This window comes from Aplidium turbinatum, chromosome 2, assembly GCF_918807975.1.
Source record: "Aplidium turbinatum chromosome 2, kaAplTurb1.1, whole genome shotgun sequence".
NCBI classification, from domain to species: Eukaryota; Metazoa; Chordata; class Ascidiacea; order Aplousobranchia; family Polyclinidae; genus Aplidium; species Aplidium turbinatum.
In genome coordinates this window covers 16,178,198-16,200,715 of record NC_137473.1, presented here as the reverse complement: position 1 = coordinate 16,200,715, position 22,518 = coordinate 16,178,198, and the positions used below count along the sequence as shown (strand labels likewise).

General features: G+C 36.9%; 1 protein-coding gene across 1 annotated transcript; it reads left to right on the top strand.

Annotated features, from left to right (window-relative positions):
- Positions 1-3,032: 3,032 nt before the first annotated feature.
- Positions 3,033-20,921, top strand: LOC145764932 (DEP domain-containing mTOR-interacting protein-like). The gene is made up of 12 exons (XM_082576636.1): positions 3,033-3,146; positions 3,633-3,760; positions 4,130-4,246; positions 5,040-5,154; positions 5,842-6,023; positions 14,333-14,513; positions 15,086-15,165; positions 15,602-15,650; positions 16,161-16,260; positions 16,515-16,619; positions 17,111-17,268; positions 18,041-20,921. Exons 1-11 carry the CDS (start codon positions 3,100-3,102, stop codon positions 17,231-17,233), a joined length of 1,227 nt encoding a protein of 408 aa, XP_082432762.1. The 5' UTR covers positions 3,033-3,099; the 3' UTR covers positions 17,234-17,268; positions 18,041-20,921.
- The last annotated feature ends 1,597 nt before the right edge of the window (positions 20,922-22,518 follow it).

Sequence of the window (22,518 nt, the reverse complement as noted above, 5' to 3'; positions counted from 1 at the left end):
AAGTTAATTTTGGGTTGATTCAACGTTCGAGTCAGCACAAATCGATTCACTTTTCTCACATCTAGCGATGTTGAATTATCATAAAATAACATGTCTTGCTAAACCAGATACCGGTAACAAAATAATAGCTCCCTGCAAGAAGATTGCCTTGATTTACGTATAAGCTAACATAATTTCAGCACAATTGGGACACTGCGAGCAACACAAAGTCTGTTTGATAAAGAACTAGTCAGAATCGGTATCATCAGATGCTCAGATGCTGTATCAGCTGGACGAGATAACGGAAAGCTAGGTGCAATAAAGAGTGGTGTTAAATCAACGTAAATAGGGTAATATTTCTATAAAAGATTCAATTCTCCCAGTTGGGCACGTGTCTTAGTGCCAGCAAAGTAGGAAGTAACCCAAATAAAACATCCAGCAATAGTAAAGTTGAATCAACAATTCAACATCCTAGTCTGGTGCTGGATTTTTTTTTCGGTCATTTATCGGTCATTGACCAATTTTTTAGCAAAATGTCCGAAAAAAATATAGTAAATTCGGTCAAAATGTCCGAAAAAATGTATAGACAATTCGGGTATTGCAAGGTTGAGTTTCACTGATGAACGTTGAAGAAAGTTTTCTCAGATAAAACACGACAACGTTTCTCAGCGAAACTTAATTGTAGCTCATAGGCGCCTAACTATTTTTATGGCCGTGGGGGAGAAAGCGTGTTTCATCAGCAGCAACGTAAATTCAGCAAAATGTCACGCAGATGGATGATGTAATTATGTCGTCACACTAGGATTGCTTTTATTGCCACACTCGGAGTTGTCGCTACGTTCGACCTACCGTTAATTATTATAAACAAAGCTCGACCACTTCGCATGCCATGCGTCTGCGTTGGCTAGCGGTTGATGGACTGCGACTTTTTAAGCTAAGCACAACATACAGCTTAGCAACGTACTAGATTTATTAGCATGAAACAAGAGACGAAAAGGTTTACTAAAAGGTATACTGTAAATGGAATGACAATGTTTTGAAAATGGAATGCAAATACTAACTTGATCATACACTTGAAAATATACCTGTGGAAAGTAAAATCATTCATGTTTACATCAATTCAACAGCACGTCACCTTGAATAAATTTAAAAGTTGCTGACATCCGTAAACAGCCCTTGAAAAATAGTTACAGAGAGACGTTTGATTAAGTTTTCGACTTGACATTGCTCCCTTTTCACTACAATATCGCAACTTATGACTGACCTACTTTCAATTCGCTGTAAAACGCCTGTTTTCGTGTTCAGCAGATGAAACAAAAGATGCGCATAAATTCCCGCCTTTGATCGGGTTTTTATGGCAACAGTTGTGTGTGCGCCATGCAGTTTGCGCGAGTCCGTTGCTGCGTTGATTATGCCACGTGCCTGCAAAGTGGTTTGTACCAGCCCTTGTTGCGTTGGTTAGTGGTTACCTCGGGCCGAGACTTCAAGTTTATTTTCACAGTGAGCGATTCACTGCCGCACAATTCACTGCAGAGGTTTCGACTTTCGAAAGCGTGCAAGTGCATAAAGCTAAACGCACGCTCCGTCTACGTAGCAAATTATGTTGTTTTTGGGTGCATTCAACATCTGATGGCATTGAATCGACACAAAATGGTAGATTTTTGAAATGTCCCAGGCAGCAAAATCAGTCATTTTTACATTGATTCAACGTCTGCAGATGTTAAATCAATGTAAAAATGACAAATTTTGTCTGGTGTGGGATTGTAGCATCCTACTCGTTCTAGTGATTATTTATCGCAAAGCTGTTGCGGTTTGCATTCACAAAATGTTGTCCTGCTGCCGATCGCTAGTTCATCTATTGTTTTATGTATCAATACAGCATAAAAAGTTGCCCCCATGCAGAAATATGCGTCAGGGCCTGGCCCCCACGGCTTAGGCGCCTATGTTGTAGCTAGTCAGGAAGTGCAAATTTTGGTTTGTATCGGCTACTTGAAAGGAAATATTTACATCAGAAAAAATGACCGAAATAAATAAAAAATGACCGAATTTTCTCAAGTCATTTCGGACAAATGACCGAAAAGTGTCAGCGAAAAAACAAACCCAGGTCTGGTGTAGTCTAAGAAAATTAGTTTTTTTGTAATCTTGTGGTCCTTACAAGCGCTCGTGTGGCTTCGGGATTTTTATTGCCGACGCTAATGCGCCATTCATGCATCTGTGTCGGCAATCACCTTGGCAATTGCCGGCGCTAATTTCAAAGACTGGATATTACGATAAGATAATACAGTATGCCTTTACACTTACACAGACGATTGAAAAGCCGACTGCATAGAGCTCTAACTTCATAAACTTGGTAAAATTGAGCACTTTGACAAGTAAGTATAGGACACTCTTTATTGATTCACTGAAGTCATAGTTTTGAGTACTAAGGTTTTGCGATGAATGAATATTAGCACTAAATAGATTTTATTCTTTTTTGCATACTGTATATTATACATAATGAAGTCAGATTACAGAGCAAACGCAACAAATGCTTCGTCTGCATATAAACCTATCACTAGGGATACCGATTTTTAAAAAACTAAACTGCATGAAATAGTAGGCCTACAGGACATTGAAACCACTGCACTCTGTAAAAAGACTAAATATTGTTGTAAAGTTTGAACCCCCTATGAGAAGTAGTTGATGCCCCCCTAGGGTGGCGCGTCGTCCTGGTTAAGAACCACTGGTTTTGATAGATAGAAAAAAAATCGAATTTCTGGCTGAGTTAAAGTTATGAGTTCTTTCCCATGCTCATACTTATGTAAGCATACTTATTATTTAGGCTAGGCTATAAAATTTGTACTTTATTACATTATTTGTACAGTATGGTTAGTTAGGCTGCTCAACAAGTTTGATTTGTTGGTCGTTTTTTACTTTGTTGTGGATTAGCTGATCAAGTTATGATAAGTCAGCAAGTATATACAAAGTGTGTGTAATGCATGTGTTATAATATATAAAAATTTGATAATACACATGCAATATGGATATTTTATGTTTTAGATATTCTCAGTATTTAACAAAGTTATATTTTTGTGTCTAACTTAATTGTTTGTCAGCTTTGTGCCGTAAAAGTGAAATATAATGGAGTCACATAATCTGGATGTTATAATATTTTCAGAATATGTCAGGTAATGTACTATGAGCCTTGAATGGTATTTGTCCGAAACAGTAGGCCTATAATTGTTTTGCATAAATCCACTTGCAGTACATTTAATTGCACATTGCACTTAAGCAATATAAGCATTGTATATTCCTGTACAAGTTGGTGTCAAATGCTTCAACTCAAAATATCTTCAAAATATTTGCCAATCTAAATTTTGCATTAGTCAATCGTGTTGTGTGTCAGCATCTTTTGTTTTGTGGTCTTTAACAACTTGAAAAAAAAATTATGTGTACTCTTTCAGTGTGTTTTTACACCACAGTGTTTTTATATCATATCTGCATGAAGGCAACTTTTTTATGTTAGTGTATATTGTTGTTATCTGTCAAATAATGATGGAGAATAAGACCTCTCTTTAAATCTCTTCAAAAGTTTCATGTTCCACTATGACTTTCTTATTTGAGCATCATATGGCTTTTCAGTTTTTTATGTAATGCTTTACGTCTTTTGTCAGGAAGGAAATGCAACTTGTCAAGCCTCCACTGATACGCTTCAGGCGACCACTCTTACGGGGCTATGCAAATGTCTTTACTGGTTTTGATGCCACTGCATGGGCAGTGAGGACGCTTGACATCGAAAAAAGTATGAAGAAATTTTTCATAAACTTGATAATGGGTTTCATTTGGTTAGGAGAGCAACAAGCACAGCTGAATACAGCATTTGTTTTTATATAATACACAATCTTAATTTCAAACTTTGCAAAAATCATTCTGAAATAGAGTTAATGCTTTTAGATTTGTTGCAATTATGCTAGATGCCAAATGTTGAAGGTTGGTATGACACTGTATGTATAATAATTTCATTGTGTAATTCTATTTTATATATACAATGATGTTTTGTAAGCTTTATTCAAACAAAGGTATCTTGTAAACGTGTGTGTTATTGTATCCACATGTGGACTGTGGAGTATATATATATTATATATTTTTAATGTAAATTATTATTTTTCAGCCAATAAATTAAAAGAATCAAAAGAACATGAAGCCCAAAAAGCAAGTCAGTTCTTAACCGAGAAACAAGCTTGCAGTTTGTTCCAAAAGTTAATGGATGCTGGCTTGCTCAAAAATGGTAACTGTCTGTGTGGAACGTTTTACTTGAAGCAACAACTCTATTGCACCAATTTTAACCAGTACTGCAGCGTGGTTTAATCACTGCGAAATTTGCTTTATTTATTTGCTTGCGTTTTTAATTTGGGCTTGGGTTTATAGTTATACATTTGCACCAAAGTAAATCCAACTACAAGCTTATGCAATCTCATCCAATACAAAAACTGGCCCTTCCCCGTTTCAAGCACTGTTTATATTTGTGCTATTTATTTAATAATTTTTTTGTTGCATCTAATCACTCATGTCATGCGCATGGACAGCTTCATGCTTTTGTTGTACAGTATTGAGAATAGACTCAGTAAGCATTTATTTTACCTAAAACAAAATGTGCCAGAAGGGTAGTACGTGACTGGGTTTTAGTTCACACACTATAGATGCCTAGTTCAATATTTTCTCGCATATCATCATCACATTTCTTCTGCACATTACACATACACTCTGTAAAAATGCAGCCGTATGATTTCGTAGATGTATATATAAGAACTTTCTCATATTAATCAGTTTTACTATTCTTTAAACCAAATGTCTGGAAATTTTTTATAACCAAGTTTTTCCACCGAGCAAAATTGGTTTGTTTTGTATCGATTTATCGTAGACTTGCAAGACTAATTTTGTTAGTTGAGTTATTAGTTATAGATCTTTGGTAGGGAGTTCACCTTATTGTGTCATAAAAGGTTGAATAGAGCAGTAAAAACTTTTGATGTCACGAAGTTTCGTATCTGTCGGTTGCCAACGTCGCCACTTGTCTTCTGCAGTAACAACGCAAGAAGAGTTCAAAAGAGACAAATCGCTGTTTCGGTTTTCGTCTGATGATTTGGAAACTGAAACTCTCGTTCGGGCCGTGGCAATCGGGTACAGACTATATGACAGGTGAGTGCTGTTTTGTTTGAACCAATGTGTAGATTGTTGTTGCTATTTTTTTTATTTTTAAATAAAATTCCGTTATCTGCTTACATACTGCTTCCCACACGTTTAAAGTTTTGAATATGTTCCTGACATGGAATCATATTAAAACTTTGAGAGCCATTGATCCGATGTTAGTGATTGGCAACTGGTGCAGTGCACTGCAAAAAAAAAATAACTAATTTACTAATGCTTCGTGCAAAGCCGTCAGGTGTTTTGCAAGAAAGTCTTGACTCTCCTGCGGCTCGCCATTATCATTGCCATAAGACTTTAAATATTGTTTAATGATATTACCAAAGAAGTCTGCTTGTTTGTTGGTTTGCGTGCAATAAATTTAAGCTTAAATAATAGTAAGCTTGGCCTGATTGTAGGCGAGGAATAGTTCACACTATAGACAACAAAACAACATATCATACTGAACGACCAACAGAAACTTTATAAACTATGATTGCGTTTATTGCTTGGTACAACACAATTTTATTTTTTCAGTTTTGTTTGGTGTTTTGGAAGATATTTTTAATTCAAAAAGTGTTTCTAGGCAAAAAATGAGCTGAAAACACTGCTTTACTATTTCACTGACCCAGAGAAGAAAATTTGAACTTTACCAAAATCAAATGCACTGCAAATCCACCTATACTTGGATTTTTTTTTCAGTGCTCGGTGTTCTTGTGGAAAAATGTTTCAAAAAGTTTGCTCTTTGGGAGAACTGGTCTCGTGCGAGTGTCTCAAGTCGCTTGATATTGTGGACTGGCTTCTGAAGAATGAATTATGCGGCACACGTGAAGCTGCGGTCGACTTTGGCCAGCAGATGCGAGAATTTCATGTCATAAAGCCAGGTTAGTTCATTTAGTCTCTCTTTTTTTGCAACGTCAAAGTATCCTTTGAATGTAGGATACCTCACTTTTTTCTCTTGGTAATTATGCCACTTTCCCTTTTCTCTTTGGAGGTATAGTTTTGTCCTCAACTTGTTAATAACATAAACTAAATTTGTCAGATTAAGGTATTGTATAAATGGTATATATGTTTCATGTCGGTCAATAGCGCAACTTATGTACAATTGTACATTTGTCAATAGCGCAACTTATGTACAATTGTACATTTGAACTGCGGATGCAAATCGTTACGATGTCGTAGTTTACATAATATTCACCTGATCAAATTTCAGCTTTACCTAGTTTTAGATAAAATGGTTATTATTGTTAATTATTTTTTGTTTTAGACTGAAGGAAGGCCATAGCGGTATCAACAAAATTTTATTTCTCTTTGCATTTTTAAAAAACGTTTGCATCATAATACACACCAGTCAATACTCAATAAGATGTACTATGTAAAGACTTAGAAAATGTACCCTGAGTTTTATGCTTTGTGCAGCTGGCTAGGTCAGCTTTATCTTGTTCAGCCCTTTGCTGAAAGTCGTGTTGATTGGCGACATTTTGGAAATTAAGTTGGTTCCCATTACTAATTAAGTACTAGCGAGTGATCAGCCTTGTGCTGATGGCCGGGAAGAACACCCCTTCACTTGGTTCCCATTTTTAGCATTTTGTGATAGCTTGGTCTCATGTCACCAGAAAAATGCAAGAAACTTTACCCTTTATGGTAGACTGTGTTAATTTTTTTTAAAGAGTAAGACTTTCAGTGCATTATTACAGTTAGTTTAATCCTTTTCTCAGCTATCAGCTTAGCGCTTTTCGTGCTAGTTTCACCAACACAGTTGGAAATTGTTCATTGTAGGCTGTACAGTTGTATGACCAGTTTCTTTGAACAGCTCAGTGACCGGATTGAAACATCAATATTTATCTTTGAACGAATGGTATCGATCTCATTAGTCACAATCCTGAAAATTCAATCAAAGAAACTGACGTACGATTTATGTGAAATGACGAAAATTCACAATCACTATCCTTTCTGTTCCATTTGTGGTTCGTGATCTTGAACGGGTCTGCAAACCAGTAGCCTATGCCCCTGTTCGAGTGACAACTGATATTTTTAAAAATGATGTTTCATGCATACTTTTTGTAGTTTTATACATACGTAGTTTCATAATCCAAGAATATTTCTTGCAGTGGTAACCTCTAACCCAGCGGTTCTCATACTTGGGTACGCGTAATCCGAGGGTTACGCGAGAGAAATTTCGAGGGTACGCGAGCAAGTTTATTTTACCAGCACTGTGGCGATTTTTCGCACAGTGATATAATCTAACGGTTATATAACGGGCGAGAAAAAGATTTACGCTGAGGCTACTAAGTGCAAGGTTAACCTAATACCATCGTGTTGCGCTTGCTCATGACTTGCTGGTAGACACCAACAAACACTGTTATTGGAATCCATCCCGCTTTACATGGTGTGCAATTCAATTTACTTGAAATGCTTAAATTTAATTTTTGTGTCATTTCGGCTAAAATTTCAGCTAAAAAATATCGAAGAAATTTACTTCGTTTGTTGTTGAATTGTTCTCATGTTAAGTGCGCCTGTCTTTCCCGCCAATTTAAAACCTGTTCCATGCAAAGGCTGATAGCATCGGCATGTTGACCCAGTAACACGAGAATTACATTCCATCATTTCTCACATTTTTGCTTCTTGGTAACGCAAATACCAGCGCTAAGAACAACCAGTCTAAGGCGGTTGAGGTAATGAGTTATCGACTGTATCAGCATGTCATTTCTTAACTCACCTTAACGGTTTTGCTAGCATTTTGGTTAAAGGCGGTTAGGACGTTTTGATTTGCCGTTTCGTACACATTTTTACGATGCACGACTACAGCAAAGGAAAAATGTTGTGAAGTTGTCTCAGTTGTCATGCTTAGTAATCTTATGAAAAATAAATGAAACAAGCGTAGAAGCATTTTTGGTTTGTTGATTTTACTGATGAAAGTAAATTTACAAGCAAAAATTCACAGTGTGTGCACTGTGCAGGAATGTAGACCAAGCACAACAATCCCGTTTTCCTGGTTTTAATTAAAATGCTAAAAATTGAAAACCCTTCAACCAGTATCTCTGTTTTTCTTTCATTATTAAACGTACCAAATAAGAAAATTCTAGTTTTCCGGTTACCATTAGCAGGCTACTTGTTCTTTTGTTCCGGATTCGGCAGCGACAAAAATGCAATATATAAATGAAAATTTGTCCAAAAACGTTGAGTATCAGCAGACCGTGGTATCAGCAACTCGAATAGCATTTTACTGTTCCAAGACGAAAATGTAACACTCCAAACCAGGCCTATTGTATTAGAGTGCCTCGTAACCCAATTACTTCGCTTCAAGAAAGATATTACTCCATGACCCAGTCCACTAATGCAACGATGACCTCAAAGAATGGCTCAATGTAAACCTTTTGGACTAGTAATCAAATATGTGTGTTGTGTCATACGAAACAAAACCAACATCGATTCTTTTTTTTTTTTTTTATAAGATAACGTAAATTAAAGCAACATGTTTCCGCTTTCTGTTGTGTGAAACAAATCTTAGACAAAACTTCGTGGGCGTTTTGCGCGCTGAGAAGATAAACGATTGCTTCTGTTTGGAACAGTTGCTTGCTGGTTAGATTTTAGTGCGTTATTAGTCACAGTTTGTTCATGTGTCGATTTTATTGATTTCTTGAGCGTTGCTCAGCAGATTACTCACAGCTTTAAATAAGTTGCAAAGAAATAAAAATACTTGTATGGAGTTTTCGCTGAAATTCGGTTGATATGGTAACGTCACGGGACTTTTTGTTAAGCAGATGATTCTATTGTTTAATGTGCCCAAGCGTTGAATCAATGTAAAACAATTGATTTGAGAAAACCTTGCAATCCAAATATTGAAGTCAGTCCTTTTCATCATGACTAGAAACTTTATCCAACAACAGCTTATACAAAACAACAATTCATTAAAACGCGGTTTTATCGAACCGAATGTTGACAACTTGATATTGACAAGCAACTTATCAAATGAAAGACCGCTTCGATTTTTTTTCTTGTTGTTTTGACAAATTGTGGTTCAATGAAGTGTCGTATCACTCCCTTTTTATAGAAAATTAATGAACTCTCAAAATTTTCATTTGAAAAACCTAAAGATGCCATGTTGCTAATCAATCATCGATTAACATGTGCAATGTGTGTTGGTTGTTATGTAAATTCCAGCATTTCATTGTTGGATGCAATTCTGTAGTGCTGCTGGCACAGTATTTGTATCACCGTTTTCGTATGAACTTTTGAGGTCAAGAGTTTGCCACCCTTTGCTCCTTCATGCTGGCAACTTGTCGACATTCGTACAGTGAAAACCGAAAGATATTTGTCGCTTTACACAGTAAATAAATTTCAAATTAATGTTTTATTCCTGCCGATATCTGCTGTACAATTTTACATTTTAACCTCACATTTTTTGACTTTTCATATTTGTCTGGACCTGGACGTGCATCTGTAATCGAAATGTTAAGGATATGCCATTAGTACCCTACGATTACTTTAATTTACCATGTTCGTAAAGCTTTACGGTTAAACTAAATCGGGTTGAAATTGAAATGGACATCTTCAACTGGAAAAAAGATTTCTTGAGGTCTGATCATTGCTTCAATTGTATTATAAACATATCAACAGTCTCATCATTGTGTTGTAGCCTAAATTTGTCGTCTTTTCCGCTTTATATTTGCATCATATTCTGCAAATAGCTACGAGCTAACAAAATCAAAGCTATGTATTATCCATCTAGCGAGGTCTGAAGACGTTAAATTAATGTAAAAAGGACCGAAGTTTCCACCCGCACTTGAAGTAATAATTTGTTTGTTCAGCTGCCCGCATGGATGTTTTCTGGTGTCATCCCGTTCCGGCAGTCCCCACACTTGCAATCGTCTAGTAAATACTATCATCGTTTGTTTTGTGTGCTGAGTTATGTAATTGATCTTACATATACAAAACAAAAAACTTCATAATTTTCTTTCAACGCTCTGATTTTGTTTTTTTTAAACAAAGCATATTGAGTACATATTTGCAGCTTGCTTTGTCGTTTTGAAGGGTTATGTATTATGTAAGCTCAAAAAATGATGTATTCTTTTATTTTCTCAGCTAGAACATCATTTTGCGTTGATTCAACATCTGCAGACATTGAATCAGTGTAAAAAAAATAAGTTCTAGCTGATTTGTGATTTCTTTTCCATGTTCGAACACATGTATGTATATTTAGGCTGTAAAAAATAGTACTTAGTTACATTATTTGTATGTTTACTTACTCAGCCAAAGTAGCAGTTAGCAAGGTCTCCCTTGCTGCATTTGATAAGCAAAGTTTCATTAAAAAAAAAATGGCAATCGATGTTCGTCATGCCCACCAATTGATAGGTTTTTGAATCGAAACAACGCGTTTATTTACATCAAAGTGGTGGGTTTTAATGTCACGTTTATGACCTTTTATTGTGTGAGCAGCAAGGCATCACCTTGGCATGCCACGTGTTTGCTTTTCATTTTGAAAAATTTGGCTGGTTGTTTGATTTCATTTTAACGTTTTAGTGCGTTGCACTTGCGTTTTGATATTTTGCTTGTGTCAGCAAATCTGCAACACGCAGCTCAGCCCAAAGTGCATGGCTGACCAACTCACATTTCGCACAGGGATGTTCGAAGCGAAAATATTTCGCATTATGACATTTCTTGTGGACATGGTTATTTTGTCTTGGTTTGGTTGCGAATCATTTTGAATATACAGTAGTTTCTTAGTGGAAAATTACTTTGCTCCAAGAACACCTAGCTAAACATCCAGCTTGTGAGTAATTTGGAATCACTAGTCTGCCTGCGCTGTGGCAGTGGGTCTCTGGGAGTATAAGGATAAAGATCTTTTGTTGTTGAGATATTCTTTGTACGACGTCGATTTTAGCTGTCGTAAGGCCTTCAAAGTTGAGCTGTTACATTTTACGTTCTAAAATCTAAGAAAAATGTTAATGTATTGGACCGGTACTTCAAAATAGAACTCTATACAAAGTTCCTAAACTGGTAAAATGTTGAAAACTCATGGTAAAAATTGATTTGTCCAAATCACTAAACATTATTCCCAAATAATTTTATTAATAACTGCATTAGTCATCATCATCATCATCATCGGCCATGCCTGAATAAGGCGTCGGCTACCATGAGTCTCCACAACGATCGATTGTCCATAGTTCTAATTAGGTTTTCAAAGTTTTGGTTTGTCCATGTTGTAAGATTTTTGAAGATTTCCAATCGTGGACGCCCTCGGTGCCTCTGACCAGGAAGTCGCCCCATCATTGCCGAGTGTTCAATTCCACGTTTGCGGTAGACATGGACTTCTAAATAGTAGAATCTGGACTGGAAACGCAGTGACCAACAGTAGGCCAAACAGTTGGTACAACAGTTGGCCAACAGGGTTAGTTACTTGGCTGTTGGCCCACTGTTGGCCAACTGTTTGGCCTACGGTTGGTCACTGCGTTTCCAGTCCAGATTCTACTATTTAGAAGTCCATGGCGGTAGACATGCATTAGTAGGATATGTAAAAAAAAAGCAAAACATCTCATACGGTTACCAGTACCCAGCAGGCTTTTGAATCCTACCGGTGAAGAAATATAACCTACATGCTAGTGAATAAACTTACCTCTGCTCGCTAATTGTGGTCCTTTACAGTTACTTTTTGCAAATGTTACAGCGAAACTTATCATTTAGTCCAAATTGCAATACCACATGCAATCGTTCTCAAACTCGATGGTAGTACATTTTGGAAAATAATTGGAAAATATCAATGTATATTATGTAAAGTTTGCAAACTGGTGAGATGTCGAAACATCATGGTAAGATTGATTTTGCCCAAATAACTGGAAATTTTTCCCCAAATTTGCGAGTTTTGTTTTTTTTTCAGTGGCGGAGCGACCGCCCTCCTTACTCCCCACCTCCTACGGCTGTGCGACGCGTACAAAGCACATTCCATTCAGACCAGGGCATTCGAGCAGTTGTTGCACCGTTTGCTCTTATCCGCAAATATAGTTACTTTTTCTGGTGGTGACTTTGACTTGCATATGCACGAGGTCACTGAACCATACAAACTTTCCAAATCACGCGTCTTCTGCGTGATTTGCAGTTTGCGGCGCGTGAACAACTCCTTTGCAGAGCATGTCCGCTGCATACACTCGCAACTGGTCCAGTTTCAAAGAGGTGCACGTGGTTTCATGAAAACTATAGCTGGGTACTTCAAGAATAAGTCCGAAAATCCTAACATTAAAAGCATCGAAAATTTACTTGAAATGATTTTTATCAAAGAAATAATGTCGAACTCAACTCTAAAGGATGTCGGCTGAACGATTAAATCAATTAGACATGCTCGATATTGCATATCATGTTTTCTGCAATTCCGATATAGCTGCCGAAACTGCGTGTATTAATGCAAGTTTAATGGAATGGTAAATTATATTGAATCAACATAAAGCCAAGGATTTTGAAACACGCAAAATCTCACTTTTTTGATATGATACCGATAGTGATAGACAACTGCAGTCAGCGTTAAAGTGCCTTCAAATGCTTTTGCCTTACTTCAACTTCTTGTTTCCTCAGATCAATTTGATAATGTGATATTTATTCTTAATGCATTACCATTTATCACCGCATCGGATTTTCTGAGTTTGTTAATTCTCATTGACGTTGTTTTGTTTTTCATCCGCAATGAAGCAATTTTGCTGCACGATGCAAAAATTAACAAGTTTTCAGCATAAACACGTCTTGCTGAGATTGTTGAGAAAAAAAACACCTGACACAAGATTTAATTAACGTCATGAGAAATGATGGCTAAGTCGTGCTTTGTATTCTTTTCTTGATTTTGACATTTTTTACCATAAAAGCTGCTGTAAGTACTAAAATGTCTCTTGTGTAGTTTCATGATTCTACCACTGACCATTTTCATTCTTTAAATTGGTGCGACTGAAATTTTGTGGGAACGCTTGGGCTTTATATACCATTTTCTTATGGTTTTGTGTTGACGATTTGTAAAAAGAAGCTTGGTGTTCTTGTAATACACATGACAGAAACTTTGCAGAAAGGCTAATTTTGTGTTTTTGATATCAAATTCAATGTCTGCTTGACACCTGCCCTAATATCAAGCTCCAGCCACCGTTAGTGGCCAAGTGCAGTAACAGCCAGAGCCCTCTACCTTTGAGCTGTCGACGAAGAGAAAAGGTTTAAAGGAAGAATTTGTTTTTCATTTTTAATGCTTGTTTCATGATTGCATCTCTGCCTTCCAAGGGAAAACTTTGTAGCAAATGTATTACGTGATGAAAGTCAACCAATGCTTTATTGCAAGTCTCGCAGTTTATGTTACATTATATAAGGTCACAGTACTAACATTGTGACGACACTAAATACTCGAGTGCAGCAATTTTCACAAAGGCCCGTACAGTGTACATTCACACAACACTTATTACGGGAATCCTTAGAATGCAAAGTCATCAAACTCGTCAAATATTTGGCTAGTTGAACGGAACAAATAGCTAGCTTTGATATTCCACTACGATGCGCTATCCCATCCAGATAATCAGACCCGGATTTATGGGGGGGGGGGCAGAGGGTGCAGGTGCTCCGGGCCCCCGACTTTTAAAGGGCCCCCTACGTGGAAAAAATATGTGTTATATTTTTTTCTTCAGCATTTGAAGTTTCTACAAAATGCTGTGCAGTGCTGGATCAATGCTACTGTGGACGTAGAGGTAAATTTTCGCGCCTTGGGCGCAAAATTTTTTTTGCTCGGGGGGGCCCCCCGATCTAAAAGTGCCCCGGGCCCCCCATCAGCTTAATCCGGCCCTGCAGATAATTAGTGCTTTTTGACGTTGATTTAACGTGAAAAATCAATGTGAAACAGGACGCGTTCATTCGGATGTTTTCTTACGCTAATAAACTGAATGAGCCATATTGAACACAACTTATTCCGATTTTCTTTGACGTTCTTGATTTGGTTTCCACTGACTGAAGCCAATGACTTTTTCCAATCACTGGATTTATTCACACGGTTTATTCACACTTTTCATGAGGGATTCCATTATCTTGCATTTTAGCAGTATTCTTACCTGTCATAGTGCAAAAATTAGCTCGAAATAATTCGACCTAATACAAATCAGAAAAACGTTATTTTTATTTAAAAAGTGGTCAAAACTACTCAAGAACAAGACATTCTAACCAGATTTCTTAATTCTAGTCGATCCTGATGTGCTGGAGTTTACAGATGGATCAGCCTTCTACATATTTGACATCGACTTTAAACGTCCCCGCATAACTGCGCAACAGTTCTTGGACAACAACATAATCTACGACCACAGAAGCCCAGTCAATGATAACGCACCGCCAACTCATTCCAGAAACAAGCTGATCCATTTACGGTACGGAATTCGTTTTGTTGGCTGATTATAACATTTCATGTTGACATTTAGCTGATTGCATCGTTATAAGCTTGCGTTGAATCGCTTTCAGTTTCATTCCTTACACAGTTCTGAAGTGTTTGCAGTGCAATAAGCTGAATGTGCATGATCGCCCTATTCTAAGGAAAAGCCAAACCGGGGGGGAGGGCAAACGGCTGATAGGCGTAGCAGCTCTTGCAAGTCTAGTCCCAGACAACAAAATCCGTCTTTTTTACATTGATTCAACTTCTCTTGCTGTCTGGGGTGTCTGTTCGGTCACGTTGTACTGCCAGTACTTGCCGGGATAATTTCCTTTTTATTATGGATACAAACCGCTTAAGTGCTGACAACTTGTAGTCCTGAGGGTTTTTAAAGGAAACGATAAAGTTTTAAAAACCAGGAAGACCACACAAGAAGATAGGATTCCAGCTTGCAGCTAACTTACTTCAAGCTGAAGATTTCTCTTCACAATATTTTGATTTCAGTTTGTATTTTCATAACTTGCTTTTGACGTTGTATCATTAAGTATTCACACCAAACTCTCTACTTTTTAGACAAACCAGCGACCAATTAATGGATTTGAGTTATCTGTCTCTTACATCACAAACCAAACAAATGTCTAATGGAAGAAAAGGTGAAAAACTAATTTTCAATTTTATGTGTTGCCATACGTTGATCGTAGTATAACAATAGAAAAGCAACAGTGTAGTACTATAGTTTGTCAAAGGCTTGAGTAGCTTGCAAATGTACTGGCTGGGTATTTTTCCAAGCGCAACTTCTAACTGTTTAGTTTGTTCAAACCTCTCCTAAGTTTCATCCCAGCTTACTAATATATCCTTTTTACGTAGACTCAACGTTTATAGATGTTAAATAAATTTAAAAAAATAATTGATTTTAAAGACATCCGCTCGTATTTATTTAGCTATTGTGAATGGATTCTCCATTAACTTTTAAATTGTCTCCAACCTTTAAATATTTACCAACTAACAGTAATTTTGCTTGGCAAAATATTAAATTAAGGACACACAATGCAATCATTTCCCTTTGTAATAAAGCTTTTTATAAAACAGGTGGATATCCTTCAGCCAACAACAATGCCTCCACACACAATAACGCTGAGTAGGTTTTCGTGTGTAACACTTTAAAATTTATAAATTATTTCATTCTTTGTTATGATGGTGATCACTTATTTTTTCTCAATCTGCAGGATTTTTGTCTGTATTGTCTTGATCACGCCCAATGTTATCCAGTTCAGACGACATTAAGTTCTAAGCTATATAGATCATACTTCACTAACACTTACGTTCTACATTATCAGGATGTTTACATCAACCTGATGAAATAGAAAGTGAAAGCAAAAAAGTAATACCTGAAAGCAAAACTAAAAAACATAAAATTGTTTTCAAGTATGAATAAAATACAAAAAATTAACCACCATGATGATGATTTCTAAACTAATTTGCATTTGTGCTTGAAGTTTAGAATTAGAATTTAACAATAAAAGTAAGTTTGAATAAGTTTTCCACCGAATTCCAACATATTGTAGGCATGAAAAAATGAGACGTTAAATCTTAGTCGTTAGAAACAGCTATAAGCTAAACAATAAATGAAGGCTTGTGATTTTTCTAGGTGCCAACCTTCGTACAAATCCCTCCTCAATGCCGACGGTGGTGTGACCAAAGAGGCCTTGCTGCATCCCTCTGCGCCGTATGTTAAGAAAGATGTGTGGGTACGTGTTTGGTATGTTAAAGGTGGCAATTTAGTACAAAAGAATCCCTGCAAAAAAAACTAAAGTTTTGAAACTTTAAGAATGGCAACATTTTTGGTTTTCATATTTGCTTTTACTATTTTGTTCCTTGAGATTTAAAAAACTTTTTCTCGATATTTATTAATAAGTCGTCGTCGTGTAAGCGTGTAAGCAGTGTCATCGTCAGCACAATCTTCAAAGTACATTTTGTTCAACTTATTTCAACATTTTTCCAGGTTTACCCCGACCCTGTTGGTTATGGGTTTGTTGTTCGCGGCAGTGGTCCTTGTTTCATCAAGATAGTTGACCCTGACTCTCCTGCTGGGAAAGCTGGTTTAAAGGTATACACGTGAAAGATTATTCGAAACGGGTGTGCGCCCTTTTGTTTCAGTCGTAATCCGACACCACTACAGTTCGCCCACTTACGTAATAAATGTTGTTTTGGTTGTATATGCCTTGGCTACCGTGTTTCTTTGCCGAAACATACGAAACTTTCGAACTTAAACTAGCGAGTCGCTCTTTATTTAGTTCTTAAAATCCATTCTGCAAAAGCTTTGTACGAACGCGACAATTGCAAAACACAAACGAGCATCAAATACCTGACCTACTGATATTTTTCTTCAGATTGACGATTTTGTTCAAGTGAAACTACCATACTGTGGTTTGCTATCTAACAATTAGAGATGAGGCATGTCTTTGTACAGTGTTGCATCAAATTTTTAGCTTATTGTTGAGTGTGGGTGCGTATTTTACAAGACAAACGTAAACCAAGTATCGTTTCTGATATTAAATACGGTTTTCAGAAAAAAATGTGTACCTCATCGTTTTTCAGGCCTCTCAGTATGTTATTAACATCAACGGAAATGACGTGATGGGACTCCCCCACACCGGGATCGAAGACTTGATCTTGAATGGACCAAAGCACCTCAAGATAACGATAATGCAGAAGACATAGCATTTGCTTTGAATAAGTTCTGAAGTTGCATGCAGGTAAGCGATTTTCTTCGGAGGACTGGATAAATCATTGCGTTGCATTTGCATTGAATTAGCCTCGCCATGGCTACCTAAAGATACGGCCTGATTTGTCACATTTTGCAGAAATTTCCAGATTTTGCCAGCTTTGGGCGAATGTTTAATTGATTTTTTTTTTTTAATTATATTTTTACGCTTTCTTGACTATTTTCACCAAATGACACAATAGGTTTTAACATCCTCAGATGTTGGAAAACAAAGACAATTTAATTTCAAAGATTTTAGTCAGACTATTAATTTTTCAATAACAGTCTGATTGAGCGTTTTTCAATTTACTTTTCTCATTTGCTACTGCTTCCCCAAGGCAACAAAAAGCTTTTATATCATCAAGAGACAGCAAAAAGTAAAAAAATCTCAGAAAATGTCAGTCAAACACTAGCAGTAGTGGTAATCAAAATCTGCAAAATGTGACAAATTAGACTGCATCTCCAGGTGGCCATGGCCACACTAAGCATGGAGTTGACGGAAAGCTTCTGAACGAAATTGCATTTTTGCTGGCAGTAGTTTTTGATGCCACTATGGCAATGCATAGAAATCATTCATGGTTCAGCGATATTACCATCAGGTTACGTAGAATGCTAGTAAAACTGAATTTTAGTTACCAAGAAGCGATATTTATCTTCAACGTCCTTTCGGTGCAGTTAAACTGTTTAAAAAATCTGTTCAAGTATTTAACTTGATACCAATAAGATCTCAATGGATCTAAATTTCCAACTGTGTTTATGAACAGATTCTCCTCCCAAGATAGAAGAGCAAGATACTCCGGCTCTACTAATCTCATCTTCCGATTCCTTGATGAAGATGAGCCTTCATCTACTTATTACTGCCAGTTTGATTCCATCTAACGATTCCAAAGTTTGATTTCAATCTTCCTATTTCAAAGAGTTGCTGGAGGATGTCTCCGAAACTTTGTTTTCAAATTAACTGGAGGAATTGCTTGATGGTTGTTGAGAAACTAAACAGTCCAGGATGCAGAGACATGAACCTGAGGAGGATATTAAGTTCTGGAGTTAGAAATTCTTTTGATCCTGTAACTCCAGGCGATCTCACATATAATTCATTTTTCGTGGCTTGTTTTGATTCAAAAAAACAAAAAAGCAACGGGAGTTTTGTTTAATTTTGAAAAATTACACTAACATAATTGTAACGTTGTATTTTAGTAAATATTTTTTCTTGTAAAAATGAACATTTTAAATTTATTCAAGTTAGCGATAAATTTTCAAGGTTTTGGCTGGATAAAGTGTTCGACGCATTTTGTCAACGATGTTTGACATCTGTGAGGACGAATTAAGACCAGAAAGAACGTTACAAGTTGCTTTTACTTGTCTTTTACTTTACCGGATGGAACAACTTGCCATTTTCACATTGTTTAAATGTAAAAAAAGTGCACCCTTTTGCTGGATGGGGTGTGCTGGTGTTGTTTTTACATTATGTTTCCAAAACGCAATTTTCGAAGATTTTAATTTATGCGAAATGAATAGGAACGACATTTGTCCTCAGTATAATTAGTTAATCATGATTTAGCAATAAACCCGTAATGAAAATGTGTTATCACACCGCATTGCCAATGGTGCTCTTTTAATATTTTTTTTTTCATTTTAAGTTTTTTTAATTCGTCGTCACTTGATGGCGTTGACTTCCCCAAACCGAATCTGTGTTACATTCTTCAAAAATATGAGCTGGTTTTATCCTTTGTTTAAAGTACTCAAACCACATCATTAGTCACTAAACGTTTGGTACCAGTCACAGATACATAGTTTTAATGATTTTCCCTTCTCTAATCTAAAAGTTAACTGTTGCTTCGTTACAACTTTAGTATTGCTTGAGTGTATTCATTGGCATATCTAAAAGTTTATGAAATTTACTTTCAAGAAATATCTACATCACTTAAATAGTTTATTATAGTTATAACGTGGATAAATATCTAAATCCGATAAAAATCCTTTTGTGTTTTTAAACTGTGAAAGTTCTATTTTCTAACCACAGTTTGGTAAAACTCCGAAGCTGAATATGGCTTTACCGAATAACTTTTTTATTGCCCGAATCCTCTGTGCCGTTTAATTCCACGACCTTTTGTCTTACTTTTAAAAAGTTTGACTTTGATCTTATTTCACTTGTTGTAGCCTACTATGTAAGTCAATGGTGTTAATTTTGAGTAATTCTCATCAAAGTCAATGCGCAATCTTAACTGTGCATGTCGTTGTATTGGCCTATGAACATAAATCATTATTTTCGTAGCGCATCAGTGCAACCACTGTACACCATGTAGCTATAGGTGGAGTGTGCCATTAACTAGTCAGCCATCGTTGGCACTCAAGCTGTTGTTGATCTGTGAAAATTCTTCTCAAATGATCGCTTGAATTTTTACACAGTGCTGCTCATTTACATAACTGAACTATTCAATGAAAATCATGCCGTTATATTTCCAAAATCAAACAGAAAAAGCAGCGACAGCGAATTATGAACTAAAATTGGTGTTTGCAAACGGCTCCAGCATCTTGCTATTTTTACGAGATTGGAATAAAAGTTATTTCTTTTAAAGTTCTAACAATGTGGAAAGTTCGTTTATCTATTATACGTTTTTACTCATCATTTTAAACCATGTTGTATTCCAGACGTGCTATGTTCAAACCTTGACTATATACAGGTACTTAAAACTCGTGTCGTTTTTATGCAATCTTCCAAAAATTTTGCCTCTTATTTGCTTTTCACGTTTAACCTATTGTGCGTAATACGTTCATATGCCCAGATGAAATTAAAATTATGTTGGTTCGTCAGAAGGTGCAAAATAATCATACTTTAGACTTTTAAGCCTCGTGTATGCTATTTTTTTTTACTCTGTTCAATTGATACGTACGCACGGAATCAAGTTGATCTACAGCATAACTCATTTTTTAAACTTGTTAAAACCACTAATAGGCTACAGGGGTATTCAGTCCAGGGTAAATGAACTCTCGTGCAATAAACTTCATCTGTCAAAGGGGTCTTTGTTTTGTTTGTTTGTTTGTTTATCTTTATCCTGCATTGCGGGAAAGCGGACTTGAGCGCTATGCATCGGTGTACGCCTTCCGACATACACCTGACCCACGCTGCAGCCGACGGCAATGTCTGTTTCCGGTTGACTACTCTACTTATGACTTAAATTTGGTACTACCCATTACTCGAAATCGATCACTGGGTAGAGGCAATTATCGTAAAGTTTCTTGCCCAGAGAAACAACAGCAATTGCAGGTGGCTGGAGTCGAACATGCAGGCTCTCGACTGCGAGCCCAACGCGCTAACCACTCGACAGAAAAAATTGATCCCACGCTGAGTACCCATATTTTTATCCGAAGCTTATAAATTATCTTCAAAAAGTTTATAGAGAGTGAACGAGAGCAATAAGGCTGAATACCCCTGCACTAGTGTAATAGGTTATTCCTCTCATAGTCACTTTCGTTTTGTTTTTTTGAGTAATTGTTGAAAAGCGGAAAACTATCCAATTTATTGAGGCGTTATGTACTTATGGTTTGTTATCTGTTGTAAATATTTTTCTATTGCTCTATCTGTTGTACCATTCTTCTTAGCTTTGATATCCGTTTGTTTTCGAGCTAGATGTGACATAAAACAACGCAAAATGAACATTTGTGGTAGTAGTAGTAGTAGACTAGTAGTAGTGTAGTAGTAGTCCAGTTTTAATCCGGTGATGTCCCCGTTAGCGAGGGTGGCCGGATTCACCTCCAAATGCCGCAATCGCCTTCACACCCTGCCTTCACATCAATCTAACTCGTCCTCTCTTGTCAAGCCCACCTTGATGCTTTCTTCCTCAACTTGCCTTTTTCACGTTTTCTTGGGTCTTCCGAATTTTATTCACTGATTTGATGACAGTCTTCAAAGATAAATTAAGACGAATGCTAGATCAAAATACTCTCGGACCAGGCGCGGATTTATGGCGGGGGCCCAGGGGGCCCGGGCCCCCCCCGAAATTTTGTGAAAAATTGTAGAAATTGTATGTTTCCGCATCAAATGGTTTGATATGCTTCTAAACAGCTGATATTAGTCCCTCGGCATCACAATTGATGAAAATGGTTGTTTTAATGTCTATTTTATAGCATATCGTATATGTCGTAGTATCATTGTTCATATCTGTTTAGCTTTTTCTTTCTTTTTAATTGATTTTCAAATTTTCTGGCCCCCCCCGAAAAAAACTCTTAGATTCGCGCCTGTCTCGGACTGTAAGATCGGATTTGCGTAATCGCAGTGCTTCAAATTATCATGCGTTACGTTACGACCTCAACTAACTTGTAAGGCAATGCGAAGCGAGGTTGCCTACATAATTACCACAATATTTGCCACGGAGCTCTTATAGTCACCGTCTTCTTTTGTATTTCTTTGAAGCAAAACATGACAAAAATAAATTGCAATCCTCTTCTTGTAACTGCCCCGATTTACTCTCAGCGCCCCCCAATCGCCCACTTTATAACCAGCGCCCCCTTCATGGTCACCAACGCCCCCAGGGGGGCGCTGGCGCTCACTTTGGGAACCACTGGTCTACATCAACTACCGGTACTGATCATGATACCATTTCAGAAGCAACAGGTATTTTGCATTACCTTAACAACGAAAAATTCCTCTTTTGGTTGCAGCTTTTTCATCAAATAATGCCTCATGTTGAAGTGATTTTCAACCAAATGCAATCTCGAGATATTGATGTGTTCAAAGTATTTACCGTACATGAATATTATATATAAGCAATTTCAAAAGTGCAATTTCTGTTGTAAGGAACTCAAAGTACTGTGAGAATTCTTCAAAAACACTTATGGCTGAAGCGAAGGAGGTGTGTGACTGCATATGTGTTGACATAATGGCTAGATATTCCTTCACCAAACAATTAGTTGCTGCAAAATGGTTCAACAAAAGAAGCTTCAATAGCTTTAAGAATAAACTGCCCATAGATGAAGTGGCAGTAACTGTTGAAGCATATCCCATCTTAGAAAAAGAAAAGTTTGAAACTGAACTTGCAGTATTCTACAGCAGATCAGACAAACATGAATATTCCACGTGATTTGAATTGTTGACATTTATTCAGAAAAGTAATTTAAATGATGCTCTCAGTGAAATTCCCAAACTGTTAAAAATCCTCCTTTGAACCATTCCTATGACCACAGCAGAGCCTGAACGCTGCTTTTCAACAAGAATCAAAACTTTGCTGAGGAGTAGGCCTACCAT